This window comes from Gallus gallus, chromosome 8 (assembly GCF_016699485.2).
Source record: "Gallus gallus isolate bGalGal1 chromosome 8, bGalGal1.mat.broiler.GRCg7b, whole genome shotgun sequence".
Lineage (NCBI taxonomy): Eukaryota > Metazoa > Chordata > Aves > Galliformes > Phasianidae > Gallus > Gallus gallus.
The window spans coordinates 13,823,925-13,844,693 of record NC_052539.1 but is presented as its reverse complement, the minus strand read 5'-3'; the positions used below and the strand labels follow the sequence as shown (position 1 = coordinate 13,844,693).

The window sequence follows — 20,769 nt, the reverse complement described above, 5'->3', positions numbered from 1 at the left end:
ACCTTAAAGCAAAATATGCCAAGTATCTGGCTTCTGGGGAATTCTGCAGAAAATTTACTTTCTCATAAGAAACAAAGCAAGCTGCTTATTGTCCTTCAGTAGAAAAAATCTGGTTATTGATTTTTTAATTTGTTTTTAGTGAGCTTACTGATTGGTAAAGGTGCTGGACTGGTGGCCCTAGGGACCATCTTCTATCTGCAGAAGTGAGAACATTCTGACATCCTCCACTATACTGCAGTTCCCAAAGGACAGATCCTAAAAGCTTAATGCGACAAGGATTGTTACAACACTAAGTACACAAAGAATGAATGTGCTCTAAAAAAAAAACCAAGCAAACAAAATTAATAACTTGTATTTATCTATCATACAGCCTGCTCCAAAAGTAATGCCTCCCATTTTTATGTTGGTCCACAACATCACAGGCACATGTTGGAGATGGGGCAGTAGAGGTTGAACTCCATTACGTTTTGTTGCTGAACAACAAATGGCAGCAGAAGGGCACTCTGACAGAATAGCGTCCGCAGATGAAACAAAGGTGAGTCACTCAATTCCTCCACGTGGAAAAAAATGGCACCCAGTGAAATTCATCAATGCTTGCTGAACATTTACGGAGACTAAACAGTGGATGTGAGAACAGTGAGAAATTGGGTGGTGTTTCAGCAGTGGTGATGTGACATGGAAGACGAGCCATATTCTGGATAGTCATACACGTTTGTAAAAACATGGCACACAAGCTCTTGTTCATCCCTGGTGAAAATGATGGCTATTGGCAGTGAGTATGGTAAACAGTAGTGTTTTGGAGCTGAGAATTCACTCTATCAAATAGCATTATTTGTATTTCCATGGAAATATATAGGAGGCATTACTTTCAGAGTGACATGCATACTACAGTTTTCAGCTACTACCAGAGCTGAGCATTACAGGACACGTGGAAGCAGACTATAATGCAAAGGTGAGCAGGCATTTTGCATGTACTGCAGTGATAAGACATTTCTTCGTAACACAGGATGAACTGAAATAAGCCAGTGAGCACAGAGGTTACATAAGCCATCTTGGTTTCAGGACCCCCTGATCTTTTTAACTAACAGTTACTACAACTATTAAAGCAAGGAAGTTTGAAGATAGAAATTTCATAGGTCAAAGGTTTTGGCAGTTAAAAACTGTATCTGTTAACCAGTATTAAGCAAGCATCCTTTTTCTTTTTAAGCAATCTCAGTACACTACCACAAAATTAGTCCTTATGACAGCAAACACCAAAAGAGATCTCTACAGACTCTTCTGCATATGCAAACACAGTTTATCAGTTTATTTTCTAATTGAATTAACCGTAAGACTTGTACCAAGTGAAAGCAAAGGAGCTTGTTCTCATGCTTGCATCTCTGAATGCAGCAGATACAATGCAGTAACATATGATCAACTCATGAAATTAACAAGATGGAACAAATGCCATCCTCAGTAATATCAAATCACATAATTAAGAACATTTTAGTTTTACACATGAGAATATAAGGACAATATGCATATACAAGTATTTGTTTTATTGGATTCATTTACAGTAAATTGGCAGCATCAGGTAATGAAGCTCTAGCAGCTACTAGAAAAGCCTGCTGCACTTAAAAGATATGACAAAAGGTACAAGATACCAGGCAGTATTTTACCACTTACCTCATGATGCAGCTCAGCTATCTGATCTTTCAGTTCTCTGATATACTGGTTAGAATCAGATTTATTAAGCTGCCCTTGAATCTTCCCTTCTTCTTTCTGTTTTGGTTAAAAAAAAGAATCTTACTCAATTTGTTCACATACAATCTTAAAATGCTATTTTAGTTGTCTGCATATATATATATATTTTAATCATGCACAGATATTCACACACACTTCTCAGCATTTTTTACTTGGATGAAGTTTCTATAGGTATCCAGGGGCATTAGCAGCTCAGAACAAGTTGATCCACTAGGGACCACTGTGTATGACAAGTTGAGTTTTCTCTTAAGGAGTTTTAAAATATAGTGATATTTATTGTGTAGGAATACTACAGAACAAAAGGGAGGAGAGGAATGTCCCCTAATGCCCCTGCCATAAGAGGTACAATGATAAATTGTACAATGATAAAGAGATGAAGAGGACATTTGATTTATCAAGTAAACGCAGTTACCAACTGCAGATGACTTCATCTTGAAACGTTAAAGCCTCCAACACTAACTTTCAGCTTGTCTCTAATATGACCAAACCAAATCCCTGGTAGATTAAAAAAAAAATCTGTTTTTTTTTCCCCCCCCAGATAAGTAATTTCCGAAGCAGCCACCAACTTTAGCAGAAATCTTGTAAGTCTTTGCACCAATTGCAAATCACGTACGACCAATACGTTACAGAAATCCAACAGTACACGGAACACATGGCTTTCTAATGGTAGTTCATTTTGCTGAATTCCTACTTACACTTGAAGAAAGTAAACAATGAATTCCAACAGGTAAGCTCAAAGTAATTTGTAGAGAGAATTTCAGTACAATGAGAGGTGTCAACTACTCTTCAAAATACAAAGCAAAAAGCTTTAACAGAGAGCTTTCCCTGAAACATCACCAGGACACAACACATGCCAGGAAGTTAGTAGCAATGCACTGCCTTCCAAAACATTTTACTACATAAAGAGAAGAATCTTGAGTAGTGTTTGCTATTTCAAAGATATTTCTCTTTTAAAGCTGTTTTTTATTACATAAGAGTACACATTCCAAAGTTACTTTGTGATATTTACTATTAACTCACATAAACTACAGTGGAACAGTAGTGCATAATACCACACTGAATGTTCCAAGCCGATCTATGGCTCAAATTCACACACAGTGAGAAGTATCATTTTTCCTGTGCTAAAGAGGTTATAATAATAACTATATAATATCATTTTTTAACTATTAGTATTCAGAATTACAAACAGAAGGAACATAACTTACAGACCAAAAATAATACAGTTTACATTCACCTATAGAAAAAGCTTCACTGATGCTAAGAATTTAGACAAGAATGATTTCATCTCTCGTGACAGCAGGAGCACATGGAAGAAATGTTCGTTTCAGTCCTTCACTTGAAACAGACTTTTCCATTTTAGTGTATTATTCCTTTGATTCCAAATTACTATGTAACCACAAGGCATGGCATCAGAAAGCAAATGTAAAGCCAGCTTCTTACACCAAATACAAGACAAGTGCCACAGCTTTTTTAGAGTAAATATCTAAGTTTATATTAGAATTGAGCGCACAAGAGGACACAAAGCAGGCATTTCCAAGTTGTTATGATATGCTAACAGCCAAGTCAGCAAGATTTACTCAAATTCAGCACTGCACAAAAAGCTGAAAGCTGCTGCTATATATCGTATAGAGTGTACATTATTGGGATTAATGTATCATTAACCTTAAATGATTTTTATCCTAAATAACACTGTGAAGTTAACATGTATCACAGAACAATTCAACATTAAGTTTGCTCATTGAAAAACAGTCTACCTCCAGTCAGCTTAAACTGAATGCCAATATGAACCTGGCTTGCAAGGTCCTCCTCACCAATAAAGGTCAAAGAAAGTTTCAGTTTTCCTTTCAGAACTTACAGATTTTGTAGAGATAACAGTTCATCAAAATGTGTTTAGCACAGAAACCCCACAATGTGATTTTCTACAAACACATTTTTCAAAGAAAACTTCCTCTTGCAACATTCAAAACACTAGAGGTCAGAAGATGATCCTTTTATCTAGCTGCAAAAAATTTAGAAAACCACAAGTATTTCTAACAAACTGTTTAAGTCCATGTTCTATAAGCTACAAAGCCTATTTTCAGTGGGTAAATTGGAAGGGTGCCACACAAGTCTTAAGCAACGTATCAGAATCTTCTTCATAGCTGCTGTTCACCTCTCTGAGCAAAGATGTATTTTTTTTTTTTTACCTATTTTATTTTGCCTTTCAAGTTGTTTATGTCATTACTTCTTTAAAAGGCACTCACGCAGGTGCACATGCAAACCACTGGAAAACATGCAGTTATCATACATTCTAGAACTAATATTTTTGTAGAAACTGAAAAATATTTTATTTGTTCTATAAATCAGATAAGCAGACAGCTGAAATTGTACACCTGTCAGATAAAAGCAATTAAAAATATTTCTGTTCATCTGTTGGTGGATGAGCCTTGTCATTCTTCAGCACCCTAAGAGACTGATGTTTCTCTTCAAAACTGCTTTGCTTTCCAGTCATTTTATATTTATATTACATTCATATTACTCAGTAGGAATTTTCAGCTTCTGATAAATATTTGTTAATCAAAGGTAAATTTCAATTTTGGTTGTAACATCCTTTAACACTAGTTCTTCATTGTGACAATTGATAAGAGATCGAAATCTGATGACAGGAAGCTTTCAGTATGTGCAGTTCCTTTTAGCATTGCAGAAAGCAATAGGAATGTCTTCCCCTACTATTTTTTTTCTGGTATATCACAAACAATACATTCTCCTAAAAATTCTGCAGTTCTACATCTCATTTTCAACCTACAGACAGTAATATATAACAGTATCTTGTACTTCCTGACTACCATTAAAATAAAAGAAAAAAACACCAAGAACTTTGATTAATCAAGGCATCTTGGTAATGACCTACAGTCTCTTTTCAATGACCACTGCCAGTGTGCATATATCTTTAAATAGCAAAAATCACCACTACATTAATACGAACCCCAAATTCTGTCCCCCTGCAGGTTAGATTCCCTCTTGTGCATTGTAATTCTAGATTATATTAAATACACTTGGGCACTTATCTTTATGCCACTGTGACTACTTAGAAGTGCATACAGTAAGCATACTGATGCTTGACACATTTGCCTCACACAAGAAAACCACAAATGGGATTTCAAGTTCATGCTTAACTTAGTGACTTATTAAGAAAGCCTTAGGAACTTCAGCTTGGCTTTTTCAGCCTCAAATATGACACTGTATTACATACATAGATAAAATTTTAACTCTTCAAACTGATCTAGCCATGTGGCATAGGGCAATCTGACAGAGCTCCCTGTTCTCAGTCCTGAACATGAATTAAACTTGCCCTGAAAAGATGGACAGGGAATTAGTTAGGCTGCAAGTGACATGGAAGTGGGAAAGAAAGTGAGAAGTGAAGATATAACAAGCACTGAAGAGAATTTGAAACAATTCAGTGCTTTGGGCAGAAAGAACTCTTGATGATTACATCCTCAGCATACTATTTGCAGGATACGGCTGTTGCAATTAGTACTAAGCATCTATTCCAAGAATAACTTGAGTTGGGGAACAAAGGGCTACCTACCCAAAAGACCAGAGTCCTTGGTCCAAGCCCAGCAGCCTAGAAGGTCTGAGCCTACATTCTGAACGGTCTCGATGCATTTCTTCCTTGTCAATCCTACTATTGCTAGTTTCATGTTTCAAGTGTTGGGCCATGCAGATGTGCTGGAAGACGTGTTTTTAGTATCGATTGATCTGGCAAGTCTTCCACAGAAAAAAAAAAGACGAAGAAAATCCTAATCTTCTTTGTCTTAAATAGTAAGAGAGTTCAAGCACAAAGAAAATAAAACCTGTCTTGTATGAAACCTCCTAGAAAAAAAAGGGGAGCTAACTGCTCTACTCATCATCTTTCTTTATTCTAAATCTGGTTTTGACTTTTTTTAGTTAAGAAAAGCAGTACCAAAGTTATCTGTTTTCATTAAATCACATTTCCATATGCTTTGGCTTCCTCATTTGCTAGATGATCCCACTGACAGAAAAAAAAAAGCTGCTTTTATGAGTTATTGAATGCTTCCTGTTGTACTATTTAGTTCAGTAGGAACCAAGCATTTAACTCAGCTGGTTTTGTGTTGTGCTTCAGTAGTTTTGTATTTCTGAAGAAAACAAGCAGATTAACTGGACTGGTTGAAAAATTAATGTTAAATTAAGTTGTTTTGTAATGTGTGCTTAAGGTATGGATATCACACCTTTTAAAAGGAAGTAACGTAAGCAACTAGTAATCTTCCTTCACAAGAGTTTAAAGATCTAATATTGTATGCATAGGATGTGGTTAATGTTCCTTTGTTGTCTTTTTTTTTTATTGAGCTAGAACACTATTGCAGAAAATCTGTGGTATTTGGAGAGGTCACCATACAAAGAATGCCTGGCCTCCTGACAACTAATAGACATTCTGAGTTTGAAATAACGTACTTCAAGAAACTAGATGACATCAAGAAGCAAAAAGGAGTAATAAATTGGAACAGTGAAAGAAACAAAGTTAGGCAAAACTAGAATCAAGGACTTTTGGTTTAAAAACACCCATCACAAGTAAATCAATCTCTACATGATTTCCACAGTACACTGTTTCTGCATACTGGCAACACTGCAGTGTCTATGCCCCCTTCTCAGGAAGGTTTTTAGAAATGTAATACTAGTTGGTGCTGTGTCATTCAAAAGCCATTATTTCAATTTTGCCCACTCCTCATCTTACTGTATCTTCAAAGAGATCAGCTTCTCCAGCATTGACACAGTTACAAATCTCTGTACCAGGGGAAAAACAACCACCACCACCCACCACCTAGTGGGCAACTATCAGCTCTGCTCAAGAAAAAAGGACCTGTAACAGATGAAACAGCCAACATGCAGTCCAAACTGACTCGAGAGGCTACATAAGGAGGGAGTAGCACAGGCAGTGGAAGGGCAGGAAATGAGCCCTGAAGACTAAAAAGGTAACTGCTAGAATATTTAAACCCCTTCAGTTGTGGGAGCTCTCACCTCCCTCACTCTGCTCTGAAGTACTAGAATTACTGTACTTGTCTGCACACCAAGATCTACCACAAGAGTACCTGAGAACAAATCTTTTCCTCAAAGTTTTGCTTTTTAGACCAAGGAAAAATTCTGCCGACAAAAAAGTATAAATTGAGATACATGGCTGTAGTATCAGACTGAAGCCCTCCTTTGGCTGACTTTTTAAGAGAGAACCATTTCTGTATCTTCCCAAGAAGCAGTAGTAAGTCTTTAGCAGCATGTTTACTTGATGTATAACATCTATTGACTATATTGGGGTGTCCAACCTCTGGACCAAGATACGCAGCAGGCAACCCAATTGTATAGACACAAATTGCTTCAGAGAATGCTAATCTTAAATACCTGAAGCTGTTACTGTATAGTAACCCCACCTAAAAGTCAAGTATAGTTAGTAGTTACGATAAAACAGAGTTCAAATTAGAAATTCACCAAAAACATCTGAAACACCTTGGAGAACTTACGCCTGCTTTTGCTCCTTAAACTAAGGAATGTTTAAGATAAAGAAGGTCAAAATAATAGAATTCCAGTTGCATTCCAACAGTAGCAGTCTTCCAATATACTCTTGATGATCAGAGTATGAAAATAAATGTCAGAAATTACACCATTTAAGTAAGAGAATATCTAGGGATCTTTTTCACTTTAATAACTATGAAAAACAAAACCCCAATCAGTGGTTTTACTGGCAGTCAAAATGAAGAGAGACGAGACAGTTGTTTCTCAGATAATAATCTATCAGCTTTACTAAAAATATCTAAGGGGTAGGAATCTCCTCAATACCCTTGATTGCCCCCCCCCCCCCCCCCCCCCCCCCCTTTAAAAATATTTACTTAGTAACAACCTACCTCAGCCTCTTTTCATGGTAGGCTTTTAAACTCTTACCTCTGTGGCAAGACGGAGCACTAAGATGTAAATGAGTTTATTCAGAAGGGTAAATGTGGTAACTAGTGTCCTTTCAGTGACTTTACAGTGACTCATTCTAAACTTTCAAAAAACACATCACCAACATCACATACCAACATTGATAAGAGAAAAAACGTTTCCTGTAATTTGAAAAGATGGAAACAATTTCTTTACTCAGCAGTCACTACTTGGAAAACTTATTAAACAGAGGCCATAGAAAGGCTTCATTCTAGTGAAACAGAGCTAAAGTTTAACTGTGGGAGAGAGAACTAGCACAATCATGGACTTCCTTTACAGTTGTTCTCAAAGCAGCTTTGACATGGTTAAATATGGGTAAATGTGACAATTCTCCGAATCTGCCAGGAAACACACCAAGAAGGAAGTGATGTTACTCCCCTGACCAGATCAACCTAACCAACAGAAGAGTTTTCCTATTGAGATTACTCACACATAAAACCAGTTTTCTATAACAGAAATGTGCTCTGCATCTCCACATCTTAAACTAGTCATGGACTATTTTAGGAGAATAGCAAAGTCAGTAATCTGAATGGAAATGGAGAGAAACAGATTAAAATGCAGAGAGTTCCACAGCTTTCCAGCTCTGCTTCCCCAGTGTCCACGCTTCACTGGAACCATGCTTATCTTGGCCAGCTGACTGACATTAACTGGTAACTGCAACTTATTTAACCTTGCCTGAATTTCTCCAAAAACATTTTTCCTCCCTCTTTTTTTTTTTTTAGCCTGTCCTGCCTTCAACTGTTACAAGGAAAGCTTAAAAAAAGCCAACAACAAAAATCCCACCAGTGTTGAATGACCAACAGGACCAACTATACATGATCAGAAGGAACATCTGCTCTTACAGACCAGAAGATTAGTGAGGCTTGGGAGAGGTTTTCTTGAGAGCTATAAAGAAGTATAGAGACAAACCAGAAGTAACAGTATTTTAAAGGCTGATATTAAGGAGTTAAAAAATTTGCTTGTTGCAGCTTGTAGCTATTACACCAGATCAAGTGCTAACAAGAAAGATTTATTCCCTGAGGAAGAAAACCCAGGGATTTACTGATGGACTACAGGCATAAAGAGAGAATATCCATTCTTTGGTCTTAGCTGCCTGTATCTTACAAAAGGATGAGACAAAAGGGGTTTGTACCTCCATACTGGGGATAAGCTGTTCTCTTCATATGTTGTTTCACTTTCTCATAGAAATGAGACATGCATTCTATAGTTTGGCCAAAACTAGTCAGCTATCAGCCTATACATCTAGAAATATATCATTTCGTTTTTAATGATTAGGTAAAGTATTCCACTCAAAACTGGGAAGCCTGCTAAGCACTTGATGCAATGCTTGCTTCTTAAGGGTTTTATGAGTTGAGCTGGTAAGGGAAAATAAAAGAGCAGAGGAAAAAAACAGCTGACAAAGGACACCTTTGCTTATACACAGCTTCAAGGTTTTTCTGCATCACCTCTCTGAGTTAGGCATTCCAATTATGTTATTATCATTAAGGGATGTCTCAGACTTTTTTGATTAAGAATGTCCATGGATTATTTTCGCATTTCAACACATCTACACAGAAGTCTAACAGGTCAGCATCAAGAACTCAATGCCTAAGATAAAAAGACATTCAGAATACATAAAAATAACTACTTAATATCAGTGAACTGAGATCTTGCTACAAAAGTTTCACCCACTATTAAATGATAGAACTACCTCCTTCTCTTTGTCTTTATTATTAACCAAAACTAAGAGTGACCTCAAACTGTGATTTAAATCTAGCATTTATGTCAGAACAGTTCATATGTGGGAGTAGTGATACTCTGTAGAAGTTAATGCCAGTGTCTCACACCTACACCTACACAAACATTTAAAATGAAAAATATTAAGTCAAACATTGCTATGGACCATGTGGACCTCGCACTGAATTCCTAGGTTTTCCCCTGCTTCCTACAAAATCACCGTTTCCCATAAACACAAAAAAGTGAAAGTTATGTGGCAAGCTCCATCACCTTAGAAATAATCACAAGCAGACTTATTTATGATGCTTCTTATTCAGCATAACCACTTTGAGACACCTGTGCTCCAAGATTAGTTACATGCACTTTATATTAAATGTTGTATTTCAAGTCATTAAGGCAAGCCTTGATTAAAAGGCTGTCCACTGCTGACATCAGGTCACAGCACTCCAGTGGCAAGCTGAATGGAAAAGAATGAGGCAGCTCTTTCTCCCATGAGGAAAAAGTTATCTAGTACCTCATCCCCATATTGAGACTTTCTGGTTCCTTAAAAAACAGGTTTTGTTGAAGCAGTAGTATCAATAGCATGTTTTAGCTTGCTAGCTTTGAAAGTAAAGACTTCACAACTCCATTAGTACTTTTGTTGTTGTTGCAGATGTTTCATACGCTTTTGAGCCTGAGCACCTAAGAGGATCTTTTGATCTTAAGTTTCATATTTGATGTCAAAACACCAGCCAAATATCCATTTGTGTAAGGTTCTATTAGCACAATCTTTCACAGCACAAAAGGAAGTTTTCAAGACAAGCCTGCAGTGTGAAAGACATAAGAGGAACTTATTTCTATTAAACCACTGGTGTTTTAAATGTATGTATAAAGTCAACAATCAAAACATGTAATGCACAATTACACAAGCTATATTTCAGACTAATATAAGCTTGAGATCAGTAGTTCACCAAACTCTCACATGGAAACTCCTAGGTACATACCACAACCACAGAATGACTTCATGCTCTGACTATACACAAAGTACAGTCACTCTCATTTGTACAGAAAACAAAGGATCTTAAGAGGCTACAGATGAAGAAATCAGTAACAGGTGATATCTAAGATGACAAAAAAGACTGGAAATTGAAATGCATTTCAGTAGGAGACAAAAGAAAGCAACGTAGAAATTGAGAAAAGTGGAAAAAAATAAAGATTGCACCATGCAAATAAGTGACTGTTAAAAGGAAGGAGAGAGAAACAAGTGAATGAGATTGAAATATCATGACAAAACAGGGACAGTGAAGTCTTTGCATGTATAAGGCAGACTTACAAAAGACATTATCCTTCTAGCACTTACCTTCTTTAAATGCCCATGATATTATAAAAAATTGCATGTAATTCTGACACCCGTAGCTTAGGTAGAAGTATGGATAGGGAACAGGAGAGAGCTCTAAGATGATTATGCACTGATGATTTGATCAGTCAATCCATAGAAAATAGACTTGTTTACATAAAAAAAATGCAATTCTAATTCAGTGAGAGAAAAAAACCAAGAGATTGTTGCATACTCTTTCATAAAACCAGAATTATTGCACTTTTTGGAAGATCCGTTATAGTCAAAGAACATTATGAGGATGTCATTTAGAGCCAATGTTAAAGTAGAAAAAAGCAATTAAGGCTACTGTTTCCTCACCTGCAAAACCAGATAGTTTGAAATAAAAAACAACTATTTTAATGATAGATTGCTAACATAGAAGAAAAAGACTGACCTGAACTCAGCTATTCTCTTATTATCTTTCTAGAAGATAACTGAGTCATATGCAATACTAACTTATCTAAGTAGTTCTAATGTACTCATCACAGCATTATCTAAGCATTATGTGATCGAGTGATTGCTTTATCTTTAATAGATTTGATGCCTGCTTCACTACAGGAAAAAATATTCAAAGTGAAAATTCATTATGCAAACTCCATCAAATTTATTTCTACAGTAATCAACATAAAACAAGCTGATCTTATAGAAACAATACGCAAACATGTTACTTGACATGTTCCTCATGCTGTTAGCAAAATGGTAACCAAGAGTTAAGAAACAAAAAGCTGTTTTATGAAGCGATACCATACATGAAGATTTAAAAAAAAACACAAGTAGTTGAGCTTTGACACCATAAAATGAAGTCATCTCGAAAAACAGATTTCAGAAGGAAATCAGACACTAGCATTGCCAGTTAAAAAAAAAAAGAAAGGAAATTAGGTAACAAATAGCTTAGAATCTGGGATTAATAATCAAGAAAACCTTCATGGACAGGCAACAAAATTCAGGTAGGGAGACAGTGTATGAATACATGAAAGACTGACTACAGTAACCCATCAAGATTTCTCCAAGCCAAAAAAAAATAGAAATCACTTAGGGTTCTCTCATTAATGGAGCAGTGAGTTCATAAGACAAAAAATGGAACAGTACAAGGAACAGCACAAGGGCTACAGAATGCATGTTCAGATCCTACAGTGATATGTAGTATTAAAAGTTTTGGTTTAAGTAAATAATGGATGTAAGTTTTGCAACAAATCGTCCTATACTGATCATAGCAGAAAATTACATGCAGACAAGAATGTCTGCCGAAATCAAAATGTGGGGTTTTTTTTTTGATAGTATGCTTCCAACCTGATATAGTGTTGAAAACTACTGATTACAAGTAAAAGCAAAGAGAAGGCATGTGGTGCTCGTACAGAAACAATTATTAAATCCTGGGCACCAGGATGCCCAGAAGGTAAAGCTTATAAAGGAGGCACAACTATGCAAGACAGCGTTATCCTATTTTGGCAAGTACTGTCTTGTACTCACAACAGGTTAAAAAAAGAAAGTAAGCAAAAGGACAGGAAAAAAAGTACAAAAAGTAAGGAGTATGAAGCTACATGTTTAATATCATCACTCATTACCTGGATTTCTAATTCAGCAATGTGCTGCTGGAGTTCAGCCACAGCTGCTATGCTGTCTGCCTCACGGAGCCGTGCTGCCATCACTTCTTCTTTACTCTAGAAGGAAGAATAAATTAAAAGATAACCCATAATACCAGTTTCAAATCAATGACTGTGCATTGTTTACTCAGAACTACACAAAGAACTTACGCTGCTGAAGAATACCATGCCTACCGATAAAGTATATTCCAGAGAACCCCCCAATTTTATTATTATTATTTTTTTTATAGCCCATGGAATTCTGTAAACATCTAATACTAATTCCAAACTACAACCACTTAATACCCATGAAAAATATTGTCCACAAAGGTCCAGGTCCAAGACACAGATACATTTTGCTCCAGAAACACTATAATGTAAATGAAGGAAAAAAGTATCAACAAGCTAATAACAGAAGTCCACATTCTTCAGCTTCTGCTTTTGTTAATACACTGAAATTACTTATTTTGTTATTTCACCGTTCTCTAAAAGACAAGTAAGAAGAGAGATACTCCACCTCACTTATGTTCAGCTATATTGGTGACAGTATAGAACAAAAACATCCAACACCATTTAGAATAAAACTCTAATGCCTGTAACTAATGAACAGATTCCTGCTGTAAGTTTAACAGTGATTCGCAATTTAAGTTTTGACAAGAGAAGGAAGTTTCCCTACTTTCTGTTTTATGAAGTAAGCCCTGAAGACTCGAGAACACAAGTCTACCGGTGTTCTATTGTCACCAGCTTGGTACAACCGCAGACAAAAAAGGGATAGATAATGAGTCAATAATACTTCCAGGTAGAGTGCAACTTCTGGAAAAGAGACAGGTGAGTCCCAGGTACAACTTTTATGGCAGAATGGTGGAACTCCACAAACTACAGTTACTGTAGGTTAGTTAAAGTATCACAGTTATTTTTATGTGTAATTCATTTCATGTGTGCTTCAAATTGACAACACTTAGCTATTCTTAATTTTTAGACAATGATTGAAACTGAATTTAACACGCCAAAACTTATCCACAGTAGCTACTTGAAGAGATGCTGTATGTTTTCAAAAAGAGCCCTGTACTGAAATGGCATTTTCTGCAGTATCTAATTAACAGAATTTGTAGTCAGCTAATTCCATTTTAGAGGAACCCAAAGTCAAAGCTTAGCCATTACTGCTAAATTCTACTGTGTGACTGCCTGCATGAAGCCAAGCCCACAAGTCTATAGGATCACATGTAGTCATCTGCAAGCTAAGTGATTGTCTTTGGCTTGGTTTGACTTGAATATCTGAGATGAGTCAATAGCGTTGCTCTAGATGGCACTGACACTTTATCACTGAAACAAGGCATGTGCTCAATAAATACCACAGGAGTTGATAGGAAAGACGATTGGGGTGAGGACACAGCTCTTACGTTGTAAGCTCTTTAACACAACTGATTAGAGAGATTATTGCTGTGTTTCAAGAAACAGTTTGAAATGAAGTCCTGGCTGTAGGGGTAGCAATCTGATAAAAAGAAAAAAAGCCATAACAGTACACACCAGTGACAGAAAACAGTAACTGCATAGGTACTATGAGATGCAACTTGCTACACAAGTTTTAATTTCTACTTGAGTATTTTAAGATACTGTTTCAAAAAAGACAAGCTCCAGAACATACTAGGTAGGTTTTTCGTTTGTTTTACACAGGACAACTGGGGAGTTGAAGATGTGTTAGAAATACTTACTTGGATTTTAAAGTACAAATATTGCTATGTAGCAAGTTGTAGTGACAAACAACACTAGAGTATGGCTTCAGAGGTCTTGAAATAACAGGAAGAGAAAAAATATTCAAACATCAGTTTCCAGGGGAATCAGGATTAAAAAAAAACTTAACAGGCCTAAGAAAATGCAAATGTAGCTTAAAATACTTAGTGCTACATAAGCTTAACATTCGTATTGCTCCATAATATTATATGAAAGACCACTGAGACTTCAGTTTTGTTTATGAAGTTGTTGCGTGACATCTTAATTATTTTAACTATTTTCAGTATTTACAGAGCAAAACTTTTTTTCTCCTAATTCAACCTACTCTATACTCTATATTTCAAGCCAAATCAAGTCAGTAGCCACACTACTTAGTAAAGAGACAGACACTGAAGCTACTTCTGGTAGGACAGAAGGTAAGACAAGTGTTAGTACTGCTGTAGGTCAATCCTTCACACTTGCATCTCCTAACAGAGTAATCAATGGTTTACAAATTGTAAAGCCTATGTATCCCAGTTAATACAAGAAAGGAAGTAACATCGCAAGGTTTTAGCTTGATGACCATAACAGTGCTTCCTTCTACTTCAGTTTTTACTTCACATCTCTTCAAAATTAAAATTTCCCTTGTAGTGAAATAACCTTAAACAATCCTAAGCAGGAACTTGCTTCATTGCATTCATATTCAGAGGTACTTCAGTCACTGAGAACTGCTATTTTCAGAGAATCTCTTAAAAAAAAGAAATCTGCCCCTTGAATTCAGTTGACAACACTTACTAGCACAACTTTCCCTAATCCGGGTTACAACCTATGATCATTTGTACAGAAGGTGGTAATGGTCATTAGCCAGGTTAAAGATGTACTACTACTTCTATAGGAAAAAAAAACCTTCAAAACATTGCCTATACCCACACAATGTCAAGCATTAACAAGGACCTTTAGTATGAAAAAGCAGTCCAAAGTTACAGAATATACAAAGACATTACCAGGATGTGAATATAAAATGAAATAGATCAAAAAAAAATAACTTCAGCATCACAAAAATAGCTTTCAAAAGCAGCGATTACGCTAAAAAAAACAATTGACAGAAGTGATTATGAGGAGCGATTTGTTTCCTACAAGCTTTGCCAAACAGTCAGTAGAATTTACATCTTTGCTGCACGAAGATTCAAGTTCCATTTAAGACATGAAAACCTAACAAAAAACTGAAATACTTTAAGAGAGTAACTCGAGTATGTCCAAGTTATTCACTGTTCTTAAATTTGTTAAAAACGGAATTGAACAACCAGCAGCTTCATTTTCCTTATGGAAAGAATTAAGGGAAAACTAGCGAAAAGCTGCCAATTACAGATCACACAATATGGCTTTGAGTAATGAATACAAGATAAAATTGTACTACAGAACTGAATTGATAACATTTATGTATTACCTTGAAGAAAATGAATTACAAGAAGAAATCAAGTCTGTAAAAACATTATAGCAAAATTATGCATGGAGTGCCGATTCACCCCCAGATTTAGCAACAGTGAGAAGCCACTCAAGATACATTCTTGATTCATGTTATCAGCAGAACCTTTAGAGAGGAATACAGCCATCCCTTAAGTTATATATTGTTAAAATAAAATACATGTACATCAGAAAGAACGTGAAATAAACACCCAGCTGGTAACTGCGTTCTTTATGAGCAAAAGACAGAAACAAAGATGTCTGAATACATCATGGACATAACTAAGATATGATCAACTTCCATTACGTAACAGCATCTGCTCTCAAGTTGCCAAATCTGCAACCACAGTCCAATAAGTGGAATTCACTGTGTTACAGGATGAATGTTAACACACTAACAATTTACCTATTTGAAAATTACTGGCCACTCAGCTTTAGCTAATTTTATAAAAACCTCTGCAAACATCTTTTGGAAATAGAGTGAAGTTGAAAGTTATTTTAATGTCTCCAGTACGTTAAATCTTAATTATAGCGATTTCCTAACTAACACTGCACTTTTTCATGATAAGTATCAGTAGTCATTTCAGGAAAAGTTTCATTCAAGTTAAAAGAAAACCTTTTAGGACTAATCCTTTATTGCTTTTCCATATCGCATGCACATGACTGAAATAAATTACTAGGGATTGGTTATCTATTTGGTTATGAAATTAGCTTAGTCTGAGATGAAAACATCAGGTAGAGCTCTGGTGAACTGACGGTAACGAACACTTTCCTGCCCAGTATTTTTAAGCTGATCTCTTAAAAGCTGTTTATTATTTAGGTAGTGAACACCCTAACACTCTTCTCAGTACACATTTCCATTCAATGACAGTTTTTACTGCCATTTTTGAAGCCAAGCCAGTTCTGCAGTAATAGCATTGAAGCTGTCTTCCGTCACTAAGACAATCAGAGCACACAGTGATCAGAATCTGTTGAGTAAAAGAGCGTCTTTTTACTCATTACACACAGACAGTAGTAGAGAGTAAAGCAGAATCACACTTTGAAGTTGAAGTTTATCTTTGTGAGACCACAAAGAAACAGCTCTGTCAAAACCTCAAATGATTTTGAGATGGTAAGTCCAAGATGACATTGTCAAACTGGAAAATAAAGCAGAGGAAAATACTACAAATTTCACATACAGAAGCATACAAATAGTCTATTCACGTTGTTTACCTTACATTCAATCTCCGCTTGTCTACGTTTTGCTTCATTCAGCTGAGCAAGAAGTCCTTTGTTCTGTGCAGTAAGATACTGTACCTTTTCCTGCAGGCTGGTGACCTCCAGCTCTGCCCTTCGCAAATGGTTATTATTGATCTGACTCTGACATTTATGACAACAAGAAAAAGAAAGCACATCAATGAGAGATCTTTCATATTAGTTTACCTTCCTAAAGTCTGACGAAACAGACTTGACAGATCATTTGCTGTAAGAAAAACTTGATGAAAACACATTCAGAATTTTTAAAATGTAATCATAAAAGTTTCCATGACATTTGTTTTTACAGCCATGATATTCCACGGGTTCTAAAATAGAAAATTCTTTTTAAGAATAGGAACATAATGTTGCTATATATATGTTTCTAATTATCTTGCACTTAAGTCAAAGACTTTGTGAACTTGCACCCCAATTACAATTACTAGCTGGTGCAACCAAGAAACATCAAATAGATCAGAAATACTACGTGCACACTTCTCCGACCAGTGAAAACCTGGAAGTAATAGAGTACAACTAAGATCAGTGCTTTAATACAAGACTTTTTTTTTTTTAACATGAGGCTGTGCATACATCAACACACAATATGAGAGCCACTGCATTTGTTTCAAATGACAGCTCAGCAGCATAAACACATACTCGATGCTTAACACTGAGAGAACAACCTAGAGGTCTTGTGGTTATTGCATGTAACCTGAAGTGCAGGATACCTATGCCCCCTACTGACTAAAACAAATAGAAGGGAAAAACAAGAAAACATACATTAAACAGTATTAATATTTAAATACAAGTTTTAGAAGGCAAGAAAACACTTTTATCCGGTTACTATAGAAAGTGGTGCCTCTGTCAGTAGTAAGCTACCACATATTGCATAACCATCCTGTCTCTCTCTTCAGTACCGCATCCTTACAATCCTTACATACATGGGAAGATTTCCCAGAAACCTGTTACTAACAGGTATCAATCAATAGCACATTCAATATTAATTCAGTTGAGAGCTCACAAATTAATATGAATGTACTAATTGTAATGCACTTTCAGATTTGACTATTTAACCTGCACTACAGTTACATAAAAAGGACCTTAGCAGATAAGTTACTTCTTGCCTATTCTGCACATTTTAGTAATGCTAAAATATACTTTTTCTTCTCAGCAGGTGAAAGGTAAAGCTTCTACTGAAAAGTGACAATAGGCTATTGTTATACCAAGATTCCTGCTTAGTAACCATATTCATGCTTTCAGTAGATGATCTAGTACTGGCAATTTCACCAGAAAGAAAAGCATTGTTACTTTAAGACTTGAAATTACTATAGGTGAATCATCAGTTAGGTAGAGGTTTGTGAAGGTGGAAATACCTTAAGCATATTTTTGTTAGCATCACAATAACAACTGAACAGATAAAGATTCACATGCATTCAGAGTTTACCAGTTAATCCAAGTAAGAAATTGTGAAAGCTTAGTCCTGTAAAGGACATTAAAGTATGCTAGATTGATTGTATGCACTTGATTCTCCCTCCTAGTCTAAGAGATCAAGAGAAAAACAGTTAAAAAAAATACTGACATTTTAGAGCTAAAGCCATGCCGATAAATGGTCCAGGCCATTAAATGAAATTGGTCATCTGATGCTAATCTGGGACCATTCAGGTCAATTCATATGTTAAATATCATACCTGTGTTTCCATCTCCATCATTCTTTGTTTGGTTTCTTTCAATTCAGCCTGGGTTTCTGCTTCTCTCAGTCGGACTGTCATCAGCTCATCCTGTAGCTCATTCACTGTATTTTTTCTTGGAGGATCCTTCCACCTCCCAGTGGTGCGAGCTAGGTGACGCTAAAAAAACCCACGTCATTGCTGGTATATCTAATCTTTCCTGGTGTTCCCTAATTTCATTTAAGTAATCTCCTTCAAAGAACTCCTTGATGTCTCAGCTGTACGATGCAGAGTTGCTAAGAATGCTACTGTATAGATTTCTAGATTTTTAGACCTCACAAGTTTTAAGGAAAGAGAATCAAAAAGCCAAAGACAGCAATTCCCAACTAGATTAAGTCAGCGGATTTCAAGTATATCCTGAAAAAGAGCTTTCAACATTTACTGAAGTAGGAGTATTGATGGGGTACTTCCTTTCTACCAGGATGGCTGGTTGTTTGTACAGGCCTCTCTGTCATCTGCAACAATTGGGAAACGACTTCCAACATACTTCTGAAGTGAAGTTTGTGGTACTTTCACAATCCATAGTCACTAGTTCCTACTCAACATGTCTCAAGATTTTCTTGCCTTGTCATCATCCATTAGAAAAAGAAAAAGTGCAACAGTGTCTTGGTACCCATACCTGCCAGTGTTCTTCCAAGTCTTTGACTTGCTGCCTTAGTTCTTTGAGACCCATCAAAGCTTCTGCTTCTCTTAGTTTTACTGCAATCAGTTCTTCTTGTAGTCTAGCAACATTTTCCTCATCAGGGAGAGAGCTATTCCTCTGGAACAAGGAGCATCCTCTTAAACATGCATTTGAACAGAATAGGGCTTAGGCAAGACCCGCTCCAAAATACAAATCTGAAAACTCCTATTGCTAACAAAATTTCTTAATAATGCATCTCTTATGAAGTCACTAAAAAAAAAATCTAATGACTGCAAGTATATTTAAACTGTCTATTTTGCTGGATAGTATCCCTCACAAAGTATTATTTACACTATTTTTGGCACATTAAAAATATTGAGATAAAAGATTATGAAATAATTGACAAAAATAAAGCAAATGAGGAACTAAAATTACACCTTTAGAGTTAGAGCTCTTACTCGTTTTTACAGGAAGAAAAAGGAAATTTAGGTTTTGGGAAGTAGATAATTTGCCTTTGAAAAAGAAAGAAAAGGTATGTTGACAAAGGAACTATCCATTAATATTTACAAACAATAATCAGTCAAGAAAGCTCTTAAGTGAAAGTTAATGAATGTATACAAAGATATGAAAAAAGTAGAAAGACTGGAAAGAGCTAAACAGAAAACAGCAATGCACACTACAAAAGTTACCTAGGAAAAGTGAAGAAGGAATGACAGTCTGGAGAAAAAACAAAAACACTAGAAGGGGGGACAGTCTGCCCAACCACAGTTTCCTTTTGTTGAATCATTGGTCATCAAACGTTTCAAGTTGAACCGTGCATCATCACTTTCTACTGTACTTCTCAGAAGTAATTTCCATCAAAAGTCAAGTATTTTGCAGAGAAACAGTGTTGGGAAAGCTTCCAGGTTTCTCTGGGAGTTGAGTGCAGTACCTCATCATTAACACAGCACAACCACTATTGCCTAACATGTTTCAAATCATGGTCTGTAAGCATTAGCAAACTAAGGAACTGACTGTTTCTTAATGTTTACATTATGAGCAGTATAGCCATTCAAGTCTCAGGTTACCAAGCAGATTACTGCTGTTAGAGACATGCCATGTAAAGAGTTGTATTAATAGAAATTGAGGGGAGTTAACTTGAGTCACTTTCTCACATGCCTAAGTTCATTAAGGACTGACTGCAATATTACTTGACATCCAGGTTTGTCTGGTACATCAATTTTTTCCCCCCATAATTCCAATGTCTTCATATTTAAAGTTTCCAATATATGCTACCTCCCATAGCTCAAGAAAAGTAGTATTCTCTTTCTAAATTTTTAAAGAATCATGGGTATCCAACCCTTGGCTATCCCAGGCCACAATGAGTGAAGAGGAACTGTCTTGGGCAGCATATAAAATACATAACATAGTTTAAACATACAAGTAATAACACATTTTAAAATAAAACATTAAAACAAAGAGGACAACAAAAACAGAACTAGCAGATTGGACATGGATGCTAGATTCTGACCTCTTACCAACATACAGTAAAAACTACAGCACTACTACCCTGTCAGATTCCCAGTCAAGCTCCTTAATTAACTAAATAAAATCTTAACTAGATTAATCCTGTGAAGTTAACTAGTAAGTTTTGTCCACATTCTTGAA

The 20,769-nt window shown here is 36.1% G+C and overlaps 1 protein-coding gene and 1 long non-coding RNA gene across 24 annotated transcripts in view; one reads left to right on the top strand and one right to left on the bottom strand.

The window, feature by feature from the left end:
* The window catches only part of EVI5 (ecotropic viral integration site 5), a 69,919-nt gene that overhangs the window by 17,283 nt on the left and 31,867 nt on the right, over positions 1–20,769 (bottom strand). For 17 of the 21 annotated variants that reach the window (XM_040705064.2, XM_040705058.2, XM_422340.8 and 14 more), the window contains 5 exons: positions 19,120–19,260; positions 18,462–18,620; positions 16,753–16,899; positions 12,349–12,444; positions 1,666–1,761 (listed from right to left, as the gene is read on the bottom strand). In XM_040705064.2, coding sequence (XP_040560998.1) covers positions 1,666–1,761; positions 12,349–12,444; positions 16,753–16,899; positions 18,462–18,620; positions 19,120–19,260 — 639 coding nt within the window. The remainder of the gene's footprint in view (positions 1–1,665; positions 1,762–12,348; positions 12,445–16,752; positions 16,900–18,461; positions 18,621–19,119; positions 19,261–20,769) is intronic. The other 4 variants (XM_040705059.2, XM_046944759.1, XM_040705066.2 and 1 more) reach the window with 2 other exon arrangements.
* Positions 480–9,400, top strand: LOC121111433. 3 transcript variants are annotated; one of them, XR_005861956.1, is made up of 3 exons: positions 480–535; positions 2,282–6,713; positions 8,433–9,400. It is a non-coding gene; the product is annotated as an uncharacterized LOC121111433 (long non-coding RNA). The 3 variants fall into 3 exon arrangements; XR_005861955.2 differs by lacking the exon at positions 480–535 and having other exon boundaries at positions 1,581–2,470; positions 6,535–6,713; XR_005861954.2 differs by lacking the exon at positions 480–535 and having other exon boundaries at positions 1,581–6,713.